The sequence below is a fragment of the Pagrus major genome, chromosome 3, assembly GCF_040436345.1.
Source record: "Pagrus major chromosome 3, Pma_NU_1.0".
Lineage (NCBI taxonomy): Eukaryota > Metazoa > Chordata > Actinopteri > Spariformes > Sparidae > Pagrus > Pagrus major.
In genome coordinates this window covers 9,379,917-9,401,841 of record NC_133217.1, presented here as the reverse complement: position 1 = coordinate 9,401,841, position 21,925 = coordinate 9,379,917, and the positions used below count along the sequence as shown (strand labels likewise).

Genomic DNA, 21,925 nt, shown 5'->3' with positions numbered 1-21,925 from the left:
TTGCAGGACTGAGATCTAAATCTCTAGTACGAGAAAGATTGCTCGAAAAACATAGCCGCCATCAACCAGGGCATGGCTTAGCAGGAAAATGGTTATAACTCATTAATAGGGATGTAACGACACCAAAAACTCACAGTACAATATTTATCACGATAATAAAAGAAAAGGATGACTTAATCAATGTCCTTAAATAATAAATGTGATGTGTACGGCATTTGTTAATTCATCCACAATTTGTGTTTACTTTTTACCTGAGGTCCTTCTGCTTTCCTTCTGTAGTAAAATAAAAATAGCCAGCCATGACCTACGCATGTGTAAATAGTAGCCATGAATTGTCTTTGGTAACGAATGATTGGACTATGTACAACTGCAGAACAATACTGCAGCCAGTAGCAATCCGTCCTTCCTCTGGTTGTACAGCAGGACTACCAGGGCGCCCAGGGCTATGCCAGGGGCCCAGCAGTTTTCCTCCCTCTTGTTGTCCAGGAGACAACCAGGGCCACACTGTTGGCAAAACTGAAACGTTATTATTTCCTAACTGTATGTTCAGTGGTTGTCTGGTCTTAATGGGGTGGCATTGTATTTTTCTCGCGGTTGTTAACAAACAGCCAGTGGCCGAGCTGATGCAGCAGATTGTGAGCTGTAGTTTCCCCACCAGTAAACACACCACCTGGCTGCCGCAGTTGCAGTGTCTTTGGAGGCCTTGCAAACCACAAATGCCTTAAACGTGTACATCAAAACCCAGTGGACAGAATTTCACCAATTTAGTATTCTTTTTAAAATATGTTCTCCTGAACATTAACCGAGTTTTGATCAACCGAGTTTTGATCAAATCCGATGAAGCAATCCTAGATGTAGATGGCGTTAGAAAAGTTGCATGCATTATTTTTGCCTTTAATTAAATTTTCCATCAAAATCTGTTTATGCCATTTAGACTGTCATGTTGCAGTGAATCCAGACATCATTACATCATCTTTGTATATGTAGATATAACCAATGTGTTCATCAGCAGGGCCTTTGCAATGCTGACTTCTCCTGTCCTCCCATTTGTTCTCAGTCACCCGAGTCCAGCAGAGTTTGTGGAGGTTCTCTCTGAGGTCAGAAGGGTGGAGGAGAGGTTACGTCCATTCATAGAGAGGACCCACTCAATTCTCGGAGCAGCCACCTCGGCAGACTACAACAATAATGTAAGGAGGAAGTGCTATTGAAGCAAAGAACAACAATAACAATAAGCAATTCACATCACAATATGACCTCTAAGAAGAATGTGAAGGAGCACATCCAGAAATTTAACTTGTTTACTGATTCGCATGTCGGTAAACATTCATACAATTCTCCAGTAAAGCCTTTATCACTGTTAACTATATACTGAACTGCAATTAGTGCTAATCAATAAGACCTGAGTATTTTCACCCTCAGAACAGACTTTTTTACTACATTTTTCGACCCAGCTTCCTGTCATGATTATCTAAAACTGTCTGAGCCTGTCTTTATTCACAGACCCAAGAAAGAGAGGAAGACCAGCGCATTCTCAACTTGGTTGGAGATGCTCTGCGTCTCCTTGGCAACACTTTAGTTGTCCTCAGTGACCTGCGTTGTAACCTTGCAACCTCTCCTCCACGGCACCTGTATGTGGTTCGCCCCATGGCTCACTACACCCACCCAGTCCTGCTCCAGGCTGGTCTACCACACATGCCCATTCCAGTAGGTTAACACCATACTGATCTTTTATGTGAAATAATTAATGATTTGTATCAGCTGTGGAAAACAAAATACCATTGTGTTAAAAGAATCCAGTCATAACAAAATAACCTTAATTCAGGTAGAAAGAGTGATGAACAACAAGTTCAGAGAGTATCAAGTTGACATTTATTGAGGCTCATCTGATATAATAGGTCTTTTGTTTCTTGGTGGTTTTTCTGGATGTTTAGAATCATCTGTCTGTTTTCTTACCCATGCTAATTTTTAACCAGGCAGCAGCCAAAGCACTGTTGTTAGTGTTACTGTATGGTAGCCATTAATTCTTGGCTTCATGGTGCATACTGACTAATGGTTCACTTTATTACCTTTTCTAAACTACTTAATAATTTGGAAGAGAAAACGTAAATAAATGTTAACTGTAAACATCTATTAGAATATTAAAGCTTTATTTTATGAATTTGTAATTTCCCAACATTTCTCTGAATTTCTTTCCTATAAAGTTTCCTATAAAATTTGGTATTGATTATAAAGTTCTGAGACATACTCTGAGACGTATTGAAAACTTTATTTTTCATAGATGTTGAATTTTATGCTGCCTGTAGACACATTTTTCCTATATTTACTACATATATCCGATTCTTTGTCGAAAATTATAGAAAATTGTGGCACACATATACAGAGGCAAAGCCATCCCTTCCAGTGGACCACCTTGTTTTAGAAAAAAATATGAACAGTAATGAATGTCAAGAAGAATTAATTAGGGGCCCAAGCCAGAGGGGACTGGGAGCAATGTGGTTCCCAGCACCAGTGGTGCGGGAGACCTCAATGAAACTACACAGATTTTTATTTAATTTTTTCTTCTGTCTATAAAATTGGTGCTGCAGCCTAAACCGTAAAAGTTATGTAAGCAAAACTTTCAGGACTGGTGTAGAACCGTGCACACACCTCAGACACCAAAAAAGACACGTCCACCAGTAGGTAGCGCTACAATCAAGGTAAGTGCGTAAGTGCCCAGTAACTCCCAAACTGGGTGCCTCACATTCAAAAGCTTTACAAACTTGAAGTTTTATTCATGTACATTCTGTCAGATTAATCGAAGCGTAGCATTTAACATAGCTGAAGGTTTTCCTAACAGTGTTTGTATATTTGTCAATATGCTTCTCTCATGCATTGAGCAACTTGGTTAAACTGCGCAAGCATTGATACCCGCAATGTCAACACTCAAGAGACAACCAGAGAGAATTTATTGTAAGCCTTTAGACAACTTTATACATCATTGACAGATATATGTTCAAACTTAACATTATGATGATGTTGTTTACATTAGTTCATACTCAACCTTGATGTAAATATCTCTCTTTCTTGCAGATAAACTTGGGGACAACAGTGACCATGACATCTAATGGGAGACAGACTGAAGGACAGCATCAGTCCTCTCAGGGTGCTGGCCAATCAGATCAGCAGGCTACAGGCCAGACTCCACCTCTTCAGTCAAATGGGGCCACTCATCAACAAGGACAGGGAGGACCCCGAGTGATCCGAATCACCCACCAGACCATGGAACCAGTAGTCATGATGCAGATGAACATAGACGGTATGTGTGCTGCCATGTCACCACAGAAACTAACTCCATGTTTACTGTCGAAAACAGCCAGTATCTCATGTATTTCACCCATCTTGTGATGGGATCCAACCAGCCACAACGCTGTCAATGCGATGATTCTCTGACTTAGTACTCATGGGTCGGACGTCACTCGTCTTTTAACGTGGCCCCCATTTTGAGCTCAACTATACACCTGTAAAGTTTTGGGACTGCATCAAGACAAATGCATAGAAAAAGCTTCATTTTAAGGAATACCTGTTCGCGTGTGGGCAAGATAACAGATATACTAGGGATTAGGGCTGCCCGATAAATCGAATTTTCATCGTCATCGCGATATGAACATGTGCGATAAACACATCGCAAAAGACTGCCTGACACGCGATGAATAAGAAAAATCATTTTGTTTACATGCGCCATGCATGCACCGTGAGCATGCCAACATTTAGCCTATCAGACAGAGCCCTGGATACAAGGGCCAATCAGATGAAGCCCCAGCTAGCTGTTAGCTACCCTGACAAAATTAATCGGCATCAGTTTGGTGGTGATTGCCAGGTTATGATGGCTGAGGGAGGAGAAAAAAGCGATGAAAATGGTCTACGAAGGCCTTGTGGTGAAAAGAAACAGCACTTCTGCTATATGAACTTATTTTGGATTCAGGAGAGACGACGTTGTAACGCGGGCTGGTTGCTCTGGTTACTCAAGAGACGGCAGGCAACGTGGGGGTTTCCGCACGGCACTTTTATTCATAACACTGACCATACCATGCCAGGTCTCTACGGCACTAATGTTACAGGCATACATGCAAATGAACACAGGTCGAGGTTCTTCTACCAACACTTCACAAAATAAAAAGGGAAGTCTTTGCTCTGTTAGCGGTATCCTTTCTCATGAGGAGCGGAAGTACACCTGCTCTTCTTCATCGTACAGGTTACATTACCCACTAAACAAAAGGAGGCGCCACCTAGTGCCGCTACATTAAATAACTGACTGTTACAACGTGTTACAATGACAGGTACTGTGTGAGCACATCAGCACATCTGGGAATGTGGTAACATGTCACCGTACACATCTGAAACCTAATAAAGTTAACACGCTGGTTTTCTTGGCCAAGAACTTGTGTTAAGGGAATAACTAAGGTTGTAACTTGCCCTAACGGGTAGATATTTTTTCCTGATTTTATTTTTTCTTGATTTAGTGGGCTGGCCCTACTCTATTTCAGTTTTGTCCCTCATACTACAGATCTCTGCACCTTGTTAGGCAGAGTCTAGGGCCTTGATGATTGTGATGAGAGACATTACAGTTAATTTAAAGTGCCATGTTTAATTTATATTTATTTAATTATTTAAGTTGTTTCCCCCTGGATTTTTTATTCATTTCAACTCTGCATGGTAAGAGATGTTTTGGTTGAGTTTACAAGAAAATAGTTTAAAGGGAGCAGGGGAAATTAAACTTTTATTTCATATAGTTATAATGTCTTATTTAAATTAATGTTCTGCTTAATTGGTTGGGTATTCATGTGCAGTTTGTTCAATAAAAGCATGTTCGAAATAATTTATTTCATTCTTTATTCAGTGGGCATTGGCTATTCAATGTTTCGGGTCTATGTTAGCAGTGTACCTATTAATGCGGAAACACTATTGTTAACTGTATAGTTAATAATATGCAAACTTCAATATTTGTTTATTTATCGCAAGTTATATCGTCATCGCAATATTGAACAGTGTTATCGCACATCGCAGATTTTCCTCATATCGTGCAGGCCTACTAGGGATGCAGTCATTTTGCTGCTTGGACCCCTTATTAATGGGTTGAAAACAGTTGAAAAATAATTAAATTAATAAATACAGAAAAAAAAAATAATGATAATAATAATTGTTTATTGGCCATTCATTAATATATCCGTGCTAATCAATTATTTTTAATTTATTGGGCACTTTTAATTATTTGGGTTTATTTATTTGCACAAGTGTTAGCAAAAAGAAACCACTGGCTCATACTTTACCTTTACATAAATTATATAAAACAGTATTCCCACTGACAAGGTCCTATTGTGTGCAGGTAATGATCTTAAAAAAAAAATTAACAAAAAAACTATTCTAAAACTACGAAGTAGAGAACGGCCCTGAGTGCAGCTGTATTTTTCGTGCCATCATCTTGAAATTATGAGTTAATTATTTCATTATGTTGAGATAACGAAGCTTGTTTTCTTGTGATAACATCTTCATTTGTAGCATTATCTCAGGAAAACAAGCTTTTTTATTTCCATATTACGGAAAAACAAAAGGTCGTTCCCTCTTATTTATTGCGATGTTTATCCAGGATCAGCAGTGCCATGCCAGCATGTATCAATGTTGTCTTGACAACTGTAGCCTATCAGATCAAGGAGTAACTATTATTGATCAATGTATCTGACTGTACTTCAGTCTTACTTATTTGTACTTAATTATACCATTCACACACTCACCAAATTTTCTTTTTCCTCTGCCAATGAGAATTCTTTTGGTTGGAGCCTACTGAGGCGCTTAAAACTGCACTACCGAACTTTATTATTAGACCAATGCATTTCAGCTTGTGGCCTTTATCAGGGTCATCATGAAACACATTACAAACAAAATTTAAATAGGGTGGGTATGAAGATTAAAAAAAAATTATGAAGGTAAAAGAATATATATGTATACACTGATCAGGCATAACATTATGACCACCTGCCTAGTATTGTGAAGGTTCCCCTTGTGCAGCCAAAACAGCTCTGACCTGTCAAGACACAGACTTAAGACCTCTGAGGGTGTCCTGTGGTGTCCGGCACCAGGGCGTTTTATAGTGGATCCTCTGGGTCCTGTATGTTGGGGGTTGGGGCCTCCATGAATCAGACCTGCTCCAGCACGCCTTACAGATGCTCGATCAGATTGGGATCTGGGGAATTTGGAGGCCCGGTCAACACCTTGGGCCCTTTATTGTGTTCCTCGAGCTGTTCCTGAGCAGTGTTTGCAGTGTGTCAGGGCACATTGTCCTGCTGGGGGGCCACTGCCATCGGGTAGTGTTGATGTGATGAGGGGGTGTACTTGGTCCACAACAGTGTTCGAATGGGTGGTGTGTGTCAAGTGGCATTCACATGAATGCCAGCACCCAAGGTTTCCCAGCAGAACATCGCATTGTGATGAGATGATCAATGTTATTCACGTCACCTGTCAGTGGTTTTAATGTTGTGGCTGATCGGTTTATATATGTATATATGTATTAATATGTGTGTGTGTATATATGTATATATAGAGAGAGATTTATATTTATATATGTACAGTGGTGCTTGAAAGTTTGTGAACCCTTTTAGAATGTTGTATATTTCTGCATAAATATGACCTAAAACAACACCAGATTTTCATGCAAGTACTAAAAGTAGATAAAGTGAACCTAATTAATTAATTAAACAAATGAGACAAAAATATTATACTTGATGATCCAATATTACATATCTGGGAGTGGCAAAAGTATGTGAACCTTTGCTTTCAGTATCTGGTGTGAGCAATAACTAGAACTAAACGTTTCCGGTAACTGTTGACTAGTCCTGCACATCAGCTTGGAGGAATTTTAGCCCATTCCTCCGTACAGAAAAGCTTCAACTCTGGGATGTTGGTGGGTTTCCTCACATGAACTGTTCGCTTCATGTCCTTCCACAACATTTCGATTGGATTAAGGTCAGGACTTTGACTTGGCCATTCCAAAACATTAACTTTATTCTTCCTTAACCATTCTTTGGTAGAACGACTTGTGTGCTTAGGGTTGTTGTCTTGCTGCATGACCCACATTCTCTTGAGATTCAGTGCACGGACAGATGTCCTAACATTTTCCTTTAGAATTTGCTGGTATAATTCAGAATTCGGAATCCATCCAATGATGGCAAGCTGTCCTGGCCCAGATGCAGCAAAACAGGCCCAAACCATGATACTACCACCACCATGTTTCACAGATGGGATAAGGTTCTTATGCTTGAATGCAGTGTTTTCCTTTCTCCAAACAACGCTTCTCATTAACCAAAAAGTTCTATTTTGGTCTCATCCGTCCATAAAACATTTTTCCAATAGCCTTCTGGCGTGTCCACGTGATCTTTTGCAAACTGCAGACAGGCAGCAATGTTCTTTTTGGAAAGCAGTAGCTTTCTCCTTGGACCCTGCCATGCACATCATTGTTGTTCAGTGTTCTCCTGACGGTGGACTCATAACTGATGGACACAGTAATATTTCAGTAGTGAAATGAGGTTTATTGGATTAACAGAAAATGTGCAATATGCATCAAAAGAAAATTAGACAGGTGCATAAATTTGGGCACCCCAACAGAAAAATCACATCAATATTTAGTAGAGCCTCCTTTTGCAAAAATAACAGCCTCTAGACACTTCCTATAGCCTCTAATGAGTGTCTGGATTCTGGATGAAGGTATTTTGGACCATTCCTCCTTACAAAACATCTCCAGTTCAGTTAGGTTTGATGCTTGCCGAGCTTGGACAGCCCGCTTCAAATCATCCCACAGATTTTCAATGATATTCAGGTCTGGGGACTGGGATGGCCATTCCAGAACATTGTACTTGTTCCTCTGCATGAATGCCTGAGTAGATTTTGAGCAGTGTTTTGGGTCGTTATCTTGTTGAAATATCCAGCCCCGGCGTAACTTCAACTTTGTGACTAATTCTTGAACATTATTCGAAAGAATCTGCTGATATTGAGTGGAATCCATGCGACCCTCAACTGGCAATGGCCACACAGCCCCACAGCATGATGGAACCTCCACCAAATTTTACTGTGGGTAGCAAGTGTTTTTCTTGGAATGCTGTGTTCTTTCGCCGCCATGCATAACGCCCCTTGTTATGACCAAATAACTCAATCTTTGTTTGATCAGTCCACAGCACCTTATTCCAAAATGAAGCTGGCTTGTCCAAATGTGCTTTTACATATCTCAAGCGACTCTGTTTGTGGCGTGTGTGTAGCAAAGGCTTCTTCCACATCACTCTCACGTACAGCTTCTCCTTGTGCAAAGTGCGCTGAATTGTTGAACGATGCACAGTGACACCATCTGCAGCAAGATGATGTTGTAGGTCTTTGGAGGTGGTCTGTGGGTTGTCTTTGACCGTTCTCATCATCCTTCGCCTTTGCCTCTCCGATATTTTTCTTGGCCTGCCACTTCTGGCCTTAACAAAAACTGTGCCTATGGTCTTCCATTTCCTCACTATGTTCCTCACAGTGGAGACTGACAGCTGAAATCTCTGAGGTAGCTTTTTGTAGCCTTCCCATAAACCATAATGTTGAACAATCTTTGTTTTCAGCTCATTTGAGAGTTGTTTTGAGGCCCCCATGTTGCCACTCTTCAGAGGAGAGTCAAAGAGAAGAACAACTTGCAATTGGCCACCTTAAATACCTTTTCTCATGATTGGATGCACCTGTCTATGAAGTTCAAGGCTTAATGAGCTCACCAAACCAATTTTGTGTTCCAATTAATCAGTGCTAAGTAGTCACAGGTATTCAAATCAACAAAATGACAAGGGTGCCCAAATTTTTGCACAGCCTATTTTTCACATTTGATTTAATTTCATACTACATAATATTGCTATACTAAAAATCTTTGTCTGGAAAATACCCCAGTACTCAGCTTTTATTAGAAGATGAATGGCATGCCACTGTGATCATTTTCTGTGAAGACAGAGTAAATTTATATGCAGCCTCAGAGGGGTGCCTAAACTTTTTCATACCACTGTATTGGCCAATGTGTGAGAGACCTTTAGTTTGTTAAGAAGTTACCCTGGGGTCCTTTGTGACCTCGCCGACGATTATACGCCTTGCTCTTGGAGTGATCTTGGTTGGTCGACCACTCCTGGGGAGGGTAACAATGGTCTTGAACCTTTTCCGGCCTGATGAGCATCAACAACTCTTTTTCTGAGGTCCTCAGAAATCTCCTTTATTCGTGCCATGATACACTTTCACAAACATGTGTTGTGAAGATAAGACTTTGATAGATCCCTGTTCTTTAAATAGAACAGGGCGCCCACTAATTGTCTGATTGTCATCCCATTGATTGAAAACACCTGACTCTAATTTCACCTTCAAATTAACTGCCAATCCAAGAGGCTCACATACTTTTGCCACTCACGGATATGTAATATTGGATCTTTTTTCTCAATACATAAATGACCAAGCATAATATTTTTGTCTCATTTGTTTAATTGGGTTCTCTCTGTCTACTTTTAGGACTTAAGTGAAAATCTGATGATGTTTTAGATCATATTTATGTAGAAATATAGAAAATTCTAAAAGGGTTCACAAACTTTCAAGCACCACTGTACATTATATATGTATATATCCATATATACATACACACATACATATATATGTGTGTGTGTGTGTCCAATTTCGACTTCAGGGTTGTCACTCAAACTTCCAAAATATGCATCGTTACAGGAAACAACAACCTCCTGGCTAGCAACTGACACACTGAAAATGGAAAGTTGCCCCAACACTAACCTGGTGTCTAATTTATGAATCCAGTTGACCAGCTTTCGTGATTTTGTCACATAACATATTAATTAAATGGTTAATTGTTTGGTCAATGTTTATAACAATTACGTGGTTTAAGTGTATTTGGTCTATGAATTCATGGGATGCCAAATGTCTCATGTAAATGCCACATAAAGCACATGCCTGGTTCCTGTCACAGGGTGTTCCTCTGCCTCTGCCTCTGCCTCTGCCTCGTGTGAGCTGTCAGATACCGGTTACAACATATCACGTGATTTAACAAGATAAAATGGCAGGACTTGACACAACAAGACACACATGATTTCATGAGCCTAAAGTGAATGTGACCTTAACCCTCTGAGGAAACATGTTTCTGGCAGAGGCTACAGCTGCATTTCATTGTGCAATCCTTTATTGTTTAATGACGAATAAAAAAAAAAACCTTGAACCTGAGAAGTTGGTCATTGCATTAATAGAAAAAGATATTTGATTTGATCATAAAATATATAATCTGCAGATATCATATTTGAAGCAGCAGTCCTGAGCACCCCTTTCCTGTTCTGTTTGATGAGTGTGACACCACCCTGTCTTAACACCATCCCTCCTGTGCTCTCACTGTGAAGCTGATGGATTTCTGCCCTTTGTTGTGTTGAACAGGTGAGTCAGCTGCTGGGTCCCAGGTTACAGGACAGCCAAATGTTGCAGGTCCTGGACAGCCTGGTGAGTGCTGCTCTAACATCAAGTAGTTTGTTACTGTGGTAATAGCTATCTTTTCCTTAAAGATGCGCTGATTTATTTATTTTGAGACTTTGGGTCTGAATAACTTTAAGCAGACACACTGAGAGATCTGATTTTCAACCCAAACCTCTCTCTATATCCAGGAGTGACACCTGTCCACTTGCCAGGATTGCCCCCTGAGTTCATGCAGGCCATTGTGCACCAGATCTCTCACCAAGCTGCTGCCATGGCTGCTGCAGCCTCAGCGACCCACTCAGCACAGATGATGTCCGGCCCTGGCACAACACCCACACCACAACACAGCATTGAGGGAACTGCTTCCCCACAACCCCCCCACCCTGCTCAGGCCAGGGTTGTCATCACTAGACCATCCTTCTCCCCCCGCATCCCTCAGCCTGTAGAAACCAGGGGAACCACCATCAACCTGAGGGCCACAGTACCCACAGCTGGCCAGCAGCCAGGACAGGTAAAACAACTTGAAAATGTTTTATGATTACCGTTGCCATTAGTTGCCGTGAATTTTTTTTGATCGATGAATCAATAATCAACAAATTGTTGCAGCTCTAGCTATTTCATAGTGTGTTGAATTATACAGATTAATTAACTGCAGTGTAATAAGCCTGTAGCTGCTTGTTAATCTCTGCCTCCTTTATTCCTCTATGAGCAGGGCACACCTCTGGCTCCCTCCTCCCTCAGCCAGATGATCAGTGGTCTGGTTGGACAGCTCCTGATGCCGGCGCAGCCAGGTCCGTCTCAGCTCTTTTTAACAGTTATAGCAGCTAACAAACCAAATGTTTGTTTTCACTTTAACACAGACAGTAAAATCTATCAGTTTATATTGGCATAAAATGCTTCTGCCATCCCTACAGGTAGATGCATCAATGCTGGTGAGTGGGTGTATATATACGACAAATGAATATTAAATAATGAGATAAATGCAGTACCAAGGCTATCATTATTAGTTTCCTCATAAATATTAAAATCACCCACAATAATAACTTGATCTGTTTTTACAAATAAACTTGATAAAAAAATCTGAGAATTGAAATAAAATTTCTGAATACAGCACAGGAGTGCGGTACACTGTAACAAACAGGATTGTATTGTTTTCGAGGTTAGGTTTGAGAGACTAAGAATAAGGCTTTCAAATGAGTTCAGTCAATAAATCAATCTTCATTTGAATAGCGCCAATTCACAACAGAAGTCATCTCATGACACTTGGAACAGGTCAAGACCATACTCTTTAATTCATTTATTTACAGAGACCCAACATTTCCCCAAGAGCAAGCACTTGGCAACAGTGGTGAGAAAAACCTGCATAAAACAGGCCGAAACCTCGGAGCAGAACCAGACTGAATGGTGGGCAGCCATCTGCCTAGACAGGTGTTATAATTGAGTTTAGGTTTAGGATTGATTAAAAGGCTTGATTCGAATATGGCTACAACTCCACCTCCTTGGCTGGTGTCTCAAGGAATGTGAGTATTATATGACTGCGGGGAGTGGATTCATTAAGGCTGACCTATTCTTCATTACACGGCCAGGTTTCAGTAAGACAAAATAAATCAATTTGATAATCTCAAATCAATGACTAGAACAGTTTTGGATGACAGAGATCCAAAGTTTAAAGCTGGGGTTGGTAATTCTGTTCAGAAGTATTTTTTGTTGTATTTGTATAAAATCTCTCACCATCCAGACAGCAAACAAAATATAAAACGCTTTGGGGGGGAAAAAAAGGAAAAAAATCCTCAATTTTTACGGCCCGAAGATATTGTATGGACAGCCTACCTGTCCATCAATCTGTCCTTACCTGCCCACCCTCGTCGACTCCGCCCATCACTCACTGCACGTGACCGGAGTCTACACACCGCACTGCTGGAGCTGTGGTGGAGTGAGCTCATTGTTTACGGACAAGAATGGCAGAGAAAGTACAGACACACTTTTCATTAGCAGCTGTACCTACAGCAGCTTGTACTGCCAAACAGAGCAAGACAAGAAAGACCGAACTGGAGAAGGCTACAAACAAAAAGAAGTTGGATAGCTCAAGAGGTGAAACAAGAGTCAACATTGGAGTGGCTGTTCAACGATGGAGACAACTAATGGAGTCGAAGGCCTGAAAACGGACTCCATGGTATCTGTGTCTTTGTTGGACAGGTAATGGGCTGGTTTGTTTTGGTTGGGGGAAATGTATTAATACTCTGCATTATGTAGTCAATGTGGTTAATGTTAGCTCGTTATGTCGCTGTCGTATGTATAAGCCCAACACTAACATCATTAGCATGGTCAGCTTGTAGCTAACATTAGCTAGCTATCTATTATAGACTTCTGCCATATGAGACATATCCACATGTAACGTCACCGTTAGCAGGCCAACATTTACACGTACTGTTGATCTAATCCATACAGCAGTGTTCACACATGTACTGCTACCCTGGGCTGTATGGACATTAGCCAGACAAGCTGTATGTGAGGGCAGACTAATTCTTGTGTGCTACACGTGTGAAAGGCTAAGTCCACTTTTCGGAAGTCATGGGAAGATTACATATATCTGTGAATGTGGTTTGCATTGTATTTGTGAGCAGATGTTGTTAGATGGTACTTATGTGACGTCATTCATATAGACTTTGAACTAGACGTTTTACAAATGTGCTGATGTTGCCTATTTCTGTATCCTATAGTTATGAGAGGGACGCATCAACTTCCAGCCTTGAAGCGTCAGTTCACAGCAGAACCATGCCCTGATGTTTCCACTATATCTGTAGAGTCTCTCTCTGACAGGTGAGTGTAACTTGATGCTGATAGCAACATGGATCAGACCACTGTTATTCATGTAATATGTGTCTTTGATAGATACATTTCATATGCATGTGTCCTTCTTTCATATCAAGTTTGTTTGCTTTATGTGCATGAATGTGCTCCTTAGCAGGGATACAATACGAATGGCATCATTTCTTTAGCTGCACCAGGAAAATGCTTCAAGTACTGGTAGTCATGCAGTCATGTCTTAGTCTACTGCTTGAGACTTTTACATATTAGTAAGACATTTTTTAAGAAAAGAAAAAGACTTTGCATTCCAATTCATGATCTAACTGTCACCTGACCACAGTGGAATTGTGGGAAAAACTGACCATAATCGCTGCACACAATGCACCTACCACTCCCTTCAAATAATCGCTTGCTACCTATCACATAAGCTTCCCATCACCCACCTTACCCCAGACATCCATTATTACTTTTTTGTTTTTACATAGCAACAATCCTGTGTTGTCTTTGAGAGAATCAATAAATTTTTTATGCCCCATAAACACATTCAGATGTAACTTTATGTCCTGTAAACACATTTAGTTCTCCGTCCTTATCCAGCTTTCTGTAATTATTAGAATTTTGCAGAGATGATGACTTTTCAGTTGGACAAGTAATGTTGTAAAGTAATGATATTTCAAGGTCCTTGAAAAGCTGTCAGATAAGTAATTGTGCTATTCTTTCTACAGGACAGTCACTGCCAAAACAGCAAAGGATTGAGACAGCACCGACATCAGCAGCCTAACCTGTCAGCCAACACTGATCTGTGTTTATAACCAGTCAAGAAACCTCTGGACGTCCTGCCTGCATATAGTTGTTTATGCTAATGCTGTACATTGTCTAAATGATAAAAGGTATACTATTTTTGTAGTGTTATTTATTTACATGTGTTCCAAAAAATCCAATAAACAAGAGTCTTACCTAATTCAGTTGTTATTATTAGTGCATCATGTAAAGTGTAAGAACTGTAATGGGTTGGTTGTTTATGCTTTACATTCAATATGATAATATTAGGTGTTTACTGACAGGTGAATGAGTCGGCAGTATTCATCAGTCGTCGGACAGTGTGCGTTCATGGTTTGGGGGGAGTAGCTTTGGAGAGAGGCCGAAGTGCAGGGGGCAGGGTTTACTGGCTGGATACTTTCAAAATCTAGCCTGGGCTTGAAGGGTTTTCCAACTTACCGACCCCAGCTTTAAGTGTCCACTTTAATTATTGTATTTTCAGAACTATTGCAGTGGCAGTATTAATTTTTATTATGTTTTTGTGTAAAACTCTGCTTTTTTTTTACTTTTGATGTGTGTTCTATGGGGCAGACATGGTCTCTTTGGGGTTTTCAGTGGGTAACTGCTCTAAGAGAAGCGCAGAGAAGCTTCTACGACTGCAATTCCACCTCCTGGTCTCAGCTCTTTGTTTTCATGGTTTTGGTTCACTAAGAAACTCCTTCAGACGAGAGCCACTTCATTTAAAGTGGGATGAAGATCGTCTCTCCTTATCAGACCAGGTCTTCCCCCAGAAAGTCTGCCAGTCGTCTCCAATACCACCTTGACAGCCAGTAGTTGAATGACAATATGCAGCTAAACATGTCATCACTGGTCAGTTTTGGCAGGGGCCCAAAGAAAACTAAGAGTCTAACATTTTCTTTGCAAATGTACACACTTACTCAATTTGAATATTAGTGACCTCCAGTTGTCATAATCGGCTGTCGTTACCACTGACGTGAGTGACAGTCTTACTCTGTTTGTGCTCACACTTATCCTTAGCCAGCAGATTCAATTAAATTCAATATTTTTCCCTGCTCAGACCCCAGACCCCTTGGCTATGGTTGCTGGTGTGTCTAACTCGCATTTCTCAAAATGGAGTCCAATATATCAACCCATGTAATAGTCCAGGCAAAATAGTGTTTTACGACAGACTAATTGTAATAGAATTTTTTTCATCATACATCATTTCTATGAGGTGTCCAGAACAACGTTCTAACAAGTCCTAAGAAATCCTAGTTGGGGAAATATGTTTAATTCTCATTGTCAAGTTCTCCTCCAGTTCAATTTCCAAAGGACACAGGGACAACTCAAATTTGTGACTCAATCTTTTATTTTCCTTTTGGCTTTGTCAGTCGATTGGTCTTTTCAGTTAATTAGGTTGTAAACCTTTAAAGACAGAAACAAAAGTTAACATTTTAATTAAACATTTTAATTAAACATTTTAATTAAACATTTTTAATGAATTTTAGATGAATTCAAACAATTAAATATTTTAAATGTATTCAAACATTTAATTAAACATTTTAAATGAATCCAAACATTTAACTAAACATTTCAAATGAACCTAAATATTCAATTAAGCATTTTAAATGAATTTCCCAAATTTTTAGTAAAGTTTTAACATTTAACAGAATTTTAACATTTTTAACTTTGTATTATCCTTTTGTACCTTATACTAGTTTTCCAAACTCAAAATGATATATTGTTTTAGCACAAACTCATTTACCACAAAATCAATTAAGTCACTGCTGCAATGTGTTTCTTAACCAATCTACAGTTAACATAAACTTGAACATATTGAGCAGCATTTCAAACACCATGAAATTAAATAAACATTTCACCGACCATTGGCGTCTTTAGACTGAACCTTTGAGTGAACTTGCCGCTTCTTCTCTCTGAAGTTTGTTTCTCTGAATGACTGAGATCCTCCATGTCATCACAGGTGCTCCAAATCAGTCACAATGACTGATGATCAAGTAACCAGCAGCCAGTTTGCTGCTGCTGGTGCACTCTGGGAAGTGTAGTTGACCCATTCCTGAGATTCAGCTCAACACTCATCAATCCAAGATGTGTGCCAATAAGGCCGGACAACAGTACACTCCAATGGGGCTAATTTTTTCCTTTACTCCTATCACAATGAAACTTTACACAATGAAAGTATCCATGAAAAGTAATTTTTTTTGTTTCTTTGAAAATGAATCTAAATATGCAAATGAGCTATACACTAATCGAAATATGCCCAAAATATATCCAAATAGGCTTATTTTTTCCTTTACTCCAACCACAATGAAACTTTACCCAATGAGAGTATACATGAAAGGTAACTTTTTTTGTATTACAAGCTTCTTTGAAAATGAATTTTAATAAGCAAATTAGCTCAACATTAATTGAATATGCCCAAATTTCATAACACGAAAACTGTCTTTCCACAAAATGTTTTTGTTGTGTGATATCAAACACACTGATCAGATTTTCATGAACAATTTCATCAAAATATTGTTGTTTTATAGAATTATGTCAAAAACACCATTCATATATGATGGATGCATATTTCCGTCAAATCTTCACCCAACCATCCTATTGGCAATGGCTGATGGCAGTGTTGCTTTTGGACTGGCCTCTAACCTGAAACCTGCCTGGCTTGGTTGAACCTACTGGTATAGCCCTCAGGGTCATGGAGGCACACAAGCCTCCCCACCACAACAAGGTAGCAACAACAGGGGAGGTTTTTTTTTTAAAGTTTTGTTTTTTTAAGATTTTTTTTTTTTTAGTTTTTTAAGTTTTTTTTTTTAGGATCCTCTGCTCCTTCTCTGTACCTCTTGGTTCTGGCACCCCCTGGTGCTCCGCCCCCTTGCCCCAGGCTTATTTCCCCTCCCCAGATCCTTGCCCTCTGGTACCCCTGCACCTCCCTGTTCCCTCTCTGCTCCTAGACGCTCCTTAATTGTTGTCCTTCTGTATGTAAGCCCTCATGTTCCCTTTGTCTTTGTGGGCTTATTTTGTGTGCTATGCGTTTCTTTGTTCTACTCTAGAGTACTTCCCTGTTCTTGTTCCCCTGCATTTTGCCCATATCTCTCCTAGTGTTAGCCCCTGCAAGTCCTTGTCTGGCCTAATTATTTAAAATTATTTTATGAGCTGGAATGTCTGGAAAGTGTGTCTGTCTGGTTTTTCATCTGTCTTCTGTGTGAGGGTGAATCGTTTAAGGCCCCCACAGAGCAGGGCGTACTGTGCGCTACTGTGAGCTGCGCGGACTCCGCGTGCACTGTCCGCGGACGTTTGAGGTTTCATAGTCGAGCGTATGGTGTCACATTTAAAACAGGTCGATGTGAAGATTTCCCGCTGAGCAGTCTATTGTGTGACGCCGAGTACTCATATGCAGAGTCCACGCAGTCGTAAAAATTGAGCTTTGTGCGAACGGGTCCGGCGGACGTCCGCATTGGGTCCGCACGGACGTCCGTGGAGTCAATTACGTCCGAGTATGTGGGGGCCTTTAGTTGGCAATAATGACTTCTGCCATCTTGTAATCTTACCAACAATCTACTAACCAACAATTTGTAAATTTACCAGCACAAAATGTAATCTCACCACGTTACTAACGACTGTGATGTATTCTGACTTTCTTCTGATGTTCTCTGCAAATTGGGCATATTCCACTAGTGTATTGCTCATCTGCATATTCAAAATCATTTTCAAAGAAATTTGTAATACAGAAAATGTTACTTTTCATGTATCCTTCATTGTGTAAAGTTTCATTGTGGTAGAAGTAAAGGAAAAAATAAGCCTATTCGGGTGTATTTTGGGCATATTTCGATTAGTGTATCGCTCATTTGCATATTTAAATTCATTTTCAAAGAAACTTGTTATGCAAAAAATTTTACTTTTCATGGATACTTTCATTGTGTAAAGTTTCATTGTGATATGAGTAAAGGAAAAAAATAGCCCCATTGGGGTGTACTGTTGTCCGGCCTTGTTGGCACACATCTTGGATTGATGAGAATTAAACATATTTCCCCAACTAGGATTTCTTAGGACTTTTAGTATGTTGTTCTGGACACCTCATTGAAATGATGTATGATGAAAAAAAATTCTATTACAATTAGTTATATTTTTGGGTCCAAAATGAGCTAGATTGCCTGTACTATAAGCTTAGTTCAGATATATCATGTATAGTATGTTGGGCGATAAGTAACAAGATATTGCAATCCAATAATGTCAAACAAGGTTTGAGTTGATGTAGAAACAGTGTCTTCGTCTCAAAGTTTGTTCATCAGAAAGCACTGACAAGTTGATTTTTTTTTAAAATGTCCCAGTCTAGGTCATAATTCCTATAAAAAACAAATCAAAGGGATTTGAATCTGGTTTTTATTTTTATTTTGTCTTTGATGTTAAAAAATTCATCTCGGTAGATAAATCATTAGTAGGTTTTTAAACTCTCAAATATCAATATCAATATTGGCCTTTGAGATCCAGTATCGATAAGCCCCTTTTTCCCGTTTTCCCTAACTGCTCCAGGTGAGGCCAGGTCCACCATCTCTTCAACCAGCTCTCAGTCCTCCTTTTCTACCTCTTCCTCATCTGATTCCTCCACCATCTCTCCTCCCCCTTCCTCTGCCAACACATCTGGACAAACATCCACCCGCACCACCAGCACTACCTCCATGGGTCAGCCAGGAGAGGGTAGTCCTGAGGGAAATCTGGCCCAGCTCCTGGGCTCTCTGCTGGGATCAGCTGGGCCGGGAGGCTCTGGACCAGCTCCCTCAATCACGGTGACATTGCCAGGGGTGCCCGGCTTCTTCCAGGGCTTGTCAGACTTCATACCAGTAAGTTCATGGAGTGCTAAAGAAAAGCCAGAGTATGGTGGTGTACAACTTTTTTTTTCACTTCCCTGTCTTGAAAGTCAAGAAGTGTTACATTGACTGGTTGATTGTTTAAACATTGTGGTTTTACATTACATTTTAGGGCATTTACTTACAGTAATTCATACATACATTCATACACTGATGGCGGTGGCTGCCATGCAAGGTGCCGACCAGTACATCAGGAGCAGTTTGGGGTTCAGTATCTTGCCCAAGGACACTTCGACATGCAGACTAGGGGAATCGAACCAGCAACCTTCCGATAACAAGATGCTGGCTCTACCCCTGAGCCACAGCCGCCATTTTGTAGTGACGGAGTAGCAAGCCGGCTGGCAATAGCAATAGTAGTGCACAGACTGGTCTGTAGCAATGTTATAATAGTTTTGGATTTTTCATTATAGTTTAGTTTAAGTTAGTTTTGACTTTTTTTTCTCTAATTCAGTTAGTTTTAATTAGTTTTTAGAGCGGGTTTGCTAGTTTTAGTTAGTTTTCGTTTTTTACTAAATGCTTAGTTTTAGTTTAGTTTTTATTAGTTTTAGTATTAGTTTTATTTTTTTCATACTTTGGGTTATTTGTCAGGTGCAGGATTCAAAAAGATCAGAGTAAGTATTCTATAATAAAACTCAACAAAAGATACCATTTTAAAAAATGTATTCAGTTACTGTTCAACAACCAACAGTCCACAGGATAGCAGCCTTAAGTGCAAAATGTGTGTAATACTGCTTCTGGGGTTAAATACAGTGCCTGCCTGGTACAAATCAAAATAGCCAACAGACTAAAGACACATGAACAAAAGAATATAAACCCATGTGTGAGACACACGTCACATTTATTATAATAATTACAATGCCTTCTGTCCAACATTGGTTCTTTGGCGGCAAAAGAACTAGTTCAGTATGGGGCACTGGTAGAAATCCAGTTGTTGTTCAAACACAACAAAGAAACCCTTATTTCACACGTTCAGTTGACAACTTAACATTTTTCCACAACTGTCACAACTTTTGACATATAACGTAATGGGATCCACTCTAACATCAACGGCTTTTTATCAGCTATCAGTGAAGAAAAAACAAGAAACTGGATGATATATATATATATATATATATATATGGCATATGTTTCCTTTACGCTGGCATCATGGCAACGTTTCAATATTTTAGCAGCTTGTTCGTGTGTGTGTGTGTGTGTGTGTGTGTGTGTGTGTGTGTGTGTGTGTGTGTGTGTGTGTGTGTGTGTGCGTGCGCGCGCGCAAGAGAGTGATGAGTGTACTTCAGTCAAGCAACAATTTCTTGTTGATCTTGAGGAAAACACGCTGCTCCAGAGATGTGGTTGTTCTGTTCCTCAGACCAGATGACAACAGTCCACACACTGAGAAGATGCGCTCCACAAAGGCTTGTGAGGCAGGGGCACTAACAAGATCTAGTGCCACAGGGGCAAGTTTTGGATAGACAGCCTCTCTTGATCTCCAGAACTGCAACGGTGTCTCATTAAACACACCCTGTTTCACGTCGTTGCCATACTTCTTCATTTCAGTCAACAGACTGTCGGCTCCATCAGCCTCATTTGTCAATGACACATTGACCTCCATACGGGAGGCATTAACCTGAGAAGGAGTTGCTGGATTATACTGAGCTGCCAGGTTCTGCACTAAAGACTCTGCTGTCCTCCTCAGTGGCACGATGTCTGGTGTTTGAAGAATCAGTGAAACACTTGGATCCAGTAGGCAGGTTGCTGCTGGTGTAGCATCAAACTGTGGGGAATCAGGGCTCAGAATGGCAGCAAAACGTTCTCGCAAGGACTTCAACAGCACTTGAGCTAACTGCTTCCCAGCAGCAGTAGTCATCAGCAGGTGTGCCTCAAGGTTGAGCAGGCATGGCACTACTTGTGAGAGTGACTGGCTGTCACTCTGAAGCTGGTCTGTATGAATGGCAAAGGGCTCAAACAGCTTGACCAGGTTCTCCAGCTTAGCCCAATCGCTTGTGAGAAGTGTGTCAATGCCCAGCTCGTCAAGTACTTGGTTAAGTTCAGTTCTGATCTCCAGCAGCCTTCTCAGCATATCAAAAGTGCAGTTCCAGCGTGTGCTACAATCTCGGACTAAAGTTTTGCCACACTTTTTGATCATTGCTTCATTTGCCACTGATGATTTCCTCACAGCATGTACCAGCTTTCTTGCTCTTGATATGAGCGAATCAGCATTTGGGTGCTTCGTGACAGCTTTCAGGGTGAGCTGAAGGGTCTGGGCCAGGCATGGCATCCTCTGGAACTTGTTGTTCTCTCCATCATCTGGCAGGTCAAGTTCTTAGAAAAGAGAGAACGGAGTCACGTGATGTCGTCACCCTGAGCAGTCGACCGTTGCTGAGCTCCCGCTGCTACTGAGCTATATGTCACTATTAACCTCATTTTAAAAAATTACAACCTTACAAAAACTTATTTAAAAGCATCCAGACAACACACCGAACACAAAAAGCCTCCGAACCCGCGGTAAATATGTCTGCTGAGGAACCAGAACCGAACCAGACCGCGGCAGCTAGCGAGGATGCTAACGTTACACCTGCTGTGGACAACGAAGCCCTCGCTATGGAAATATCACAATATGTCGCTGAGAGAATATCAACGATGATGGAGAAGAAGTTTGGAGATCTCTCAGCCACATTGGAAAATATTACTACACGACTGGAGTCCAACACAAAACGTATCACCGAAGCTGAGAGTCGCGTCTCGGACGTGGAGGACAACATGTCGGCCATGGAGTCCAGGCTGAAGGGACTGGAGACTAAAGTGTGCGCCCTGACTGAGAGGAGCATTGATATTGAGGGACGCAGCCGCAGGGACAACATTTTAATCTTCAACCTCAAAGAAAACGCGGAGGGGCGACAGCCGGTTACGTTCTTTGAGAAATGGCTGCCTACACTGCTGAACCTGGAGACCAAGCGGGGCATCATTAAAATTGACCGTGCCCACAGGTCCCTCGG

At 40.6% G+C, this 21,925-nt stretch overlaps 1 protein-coding gene across 2 annotated transcripts in view; it reads left to right on the top strand.

The window, feature by feature from the left end:
• Window positions 1-21,925, top strand: part of bag6l (BCL2 associated athanogene 6, like) — a 79,554-nt gene that overhangs the window by 29,749 nt on the left and 27,880 nt on the right. For both annotated transcript variants that reach the window (XM_073463599.1, XM_073463600.1), the window contains 7 exons: window positions 1,058-1,187; window positions 1,501-1,704; window positions 3,070-3,295; window positions 10,459-10,521; window positions 10,683-11,005; window positions 11,207-11,285; window positions 18,610-18,917. In XM_073463599.1, the coding sequence (XP_073319700.1) occupies window positions 1,058-1,187; window positions 1,501-1,704; window positions 3,070-3,295; window positions 10,459-10,521; window positions 10,683-11,005; window positions 11,207-11,285; window positions 18,610-18,917 (1,333 nt within the window). The remainder of the gene's footprint in view (window positions 1-1,057; window positions 1,188-1,500; window positions 1,705-3,069; window positions 3,296-10,458; window positions 10,522-10,682; window positions 11,006-11,206; window positions 11,286-18,609; window positions 18,918-21,925) is intronic.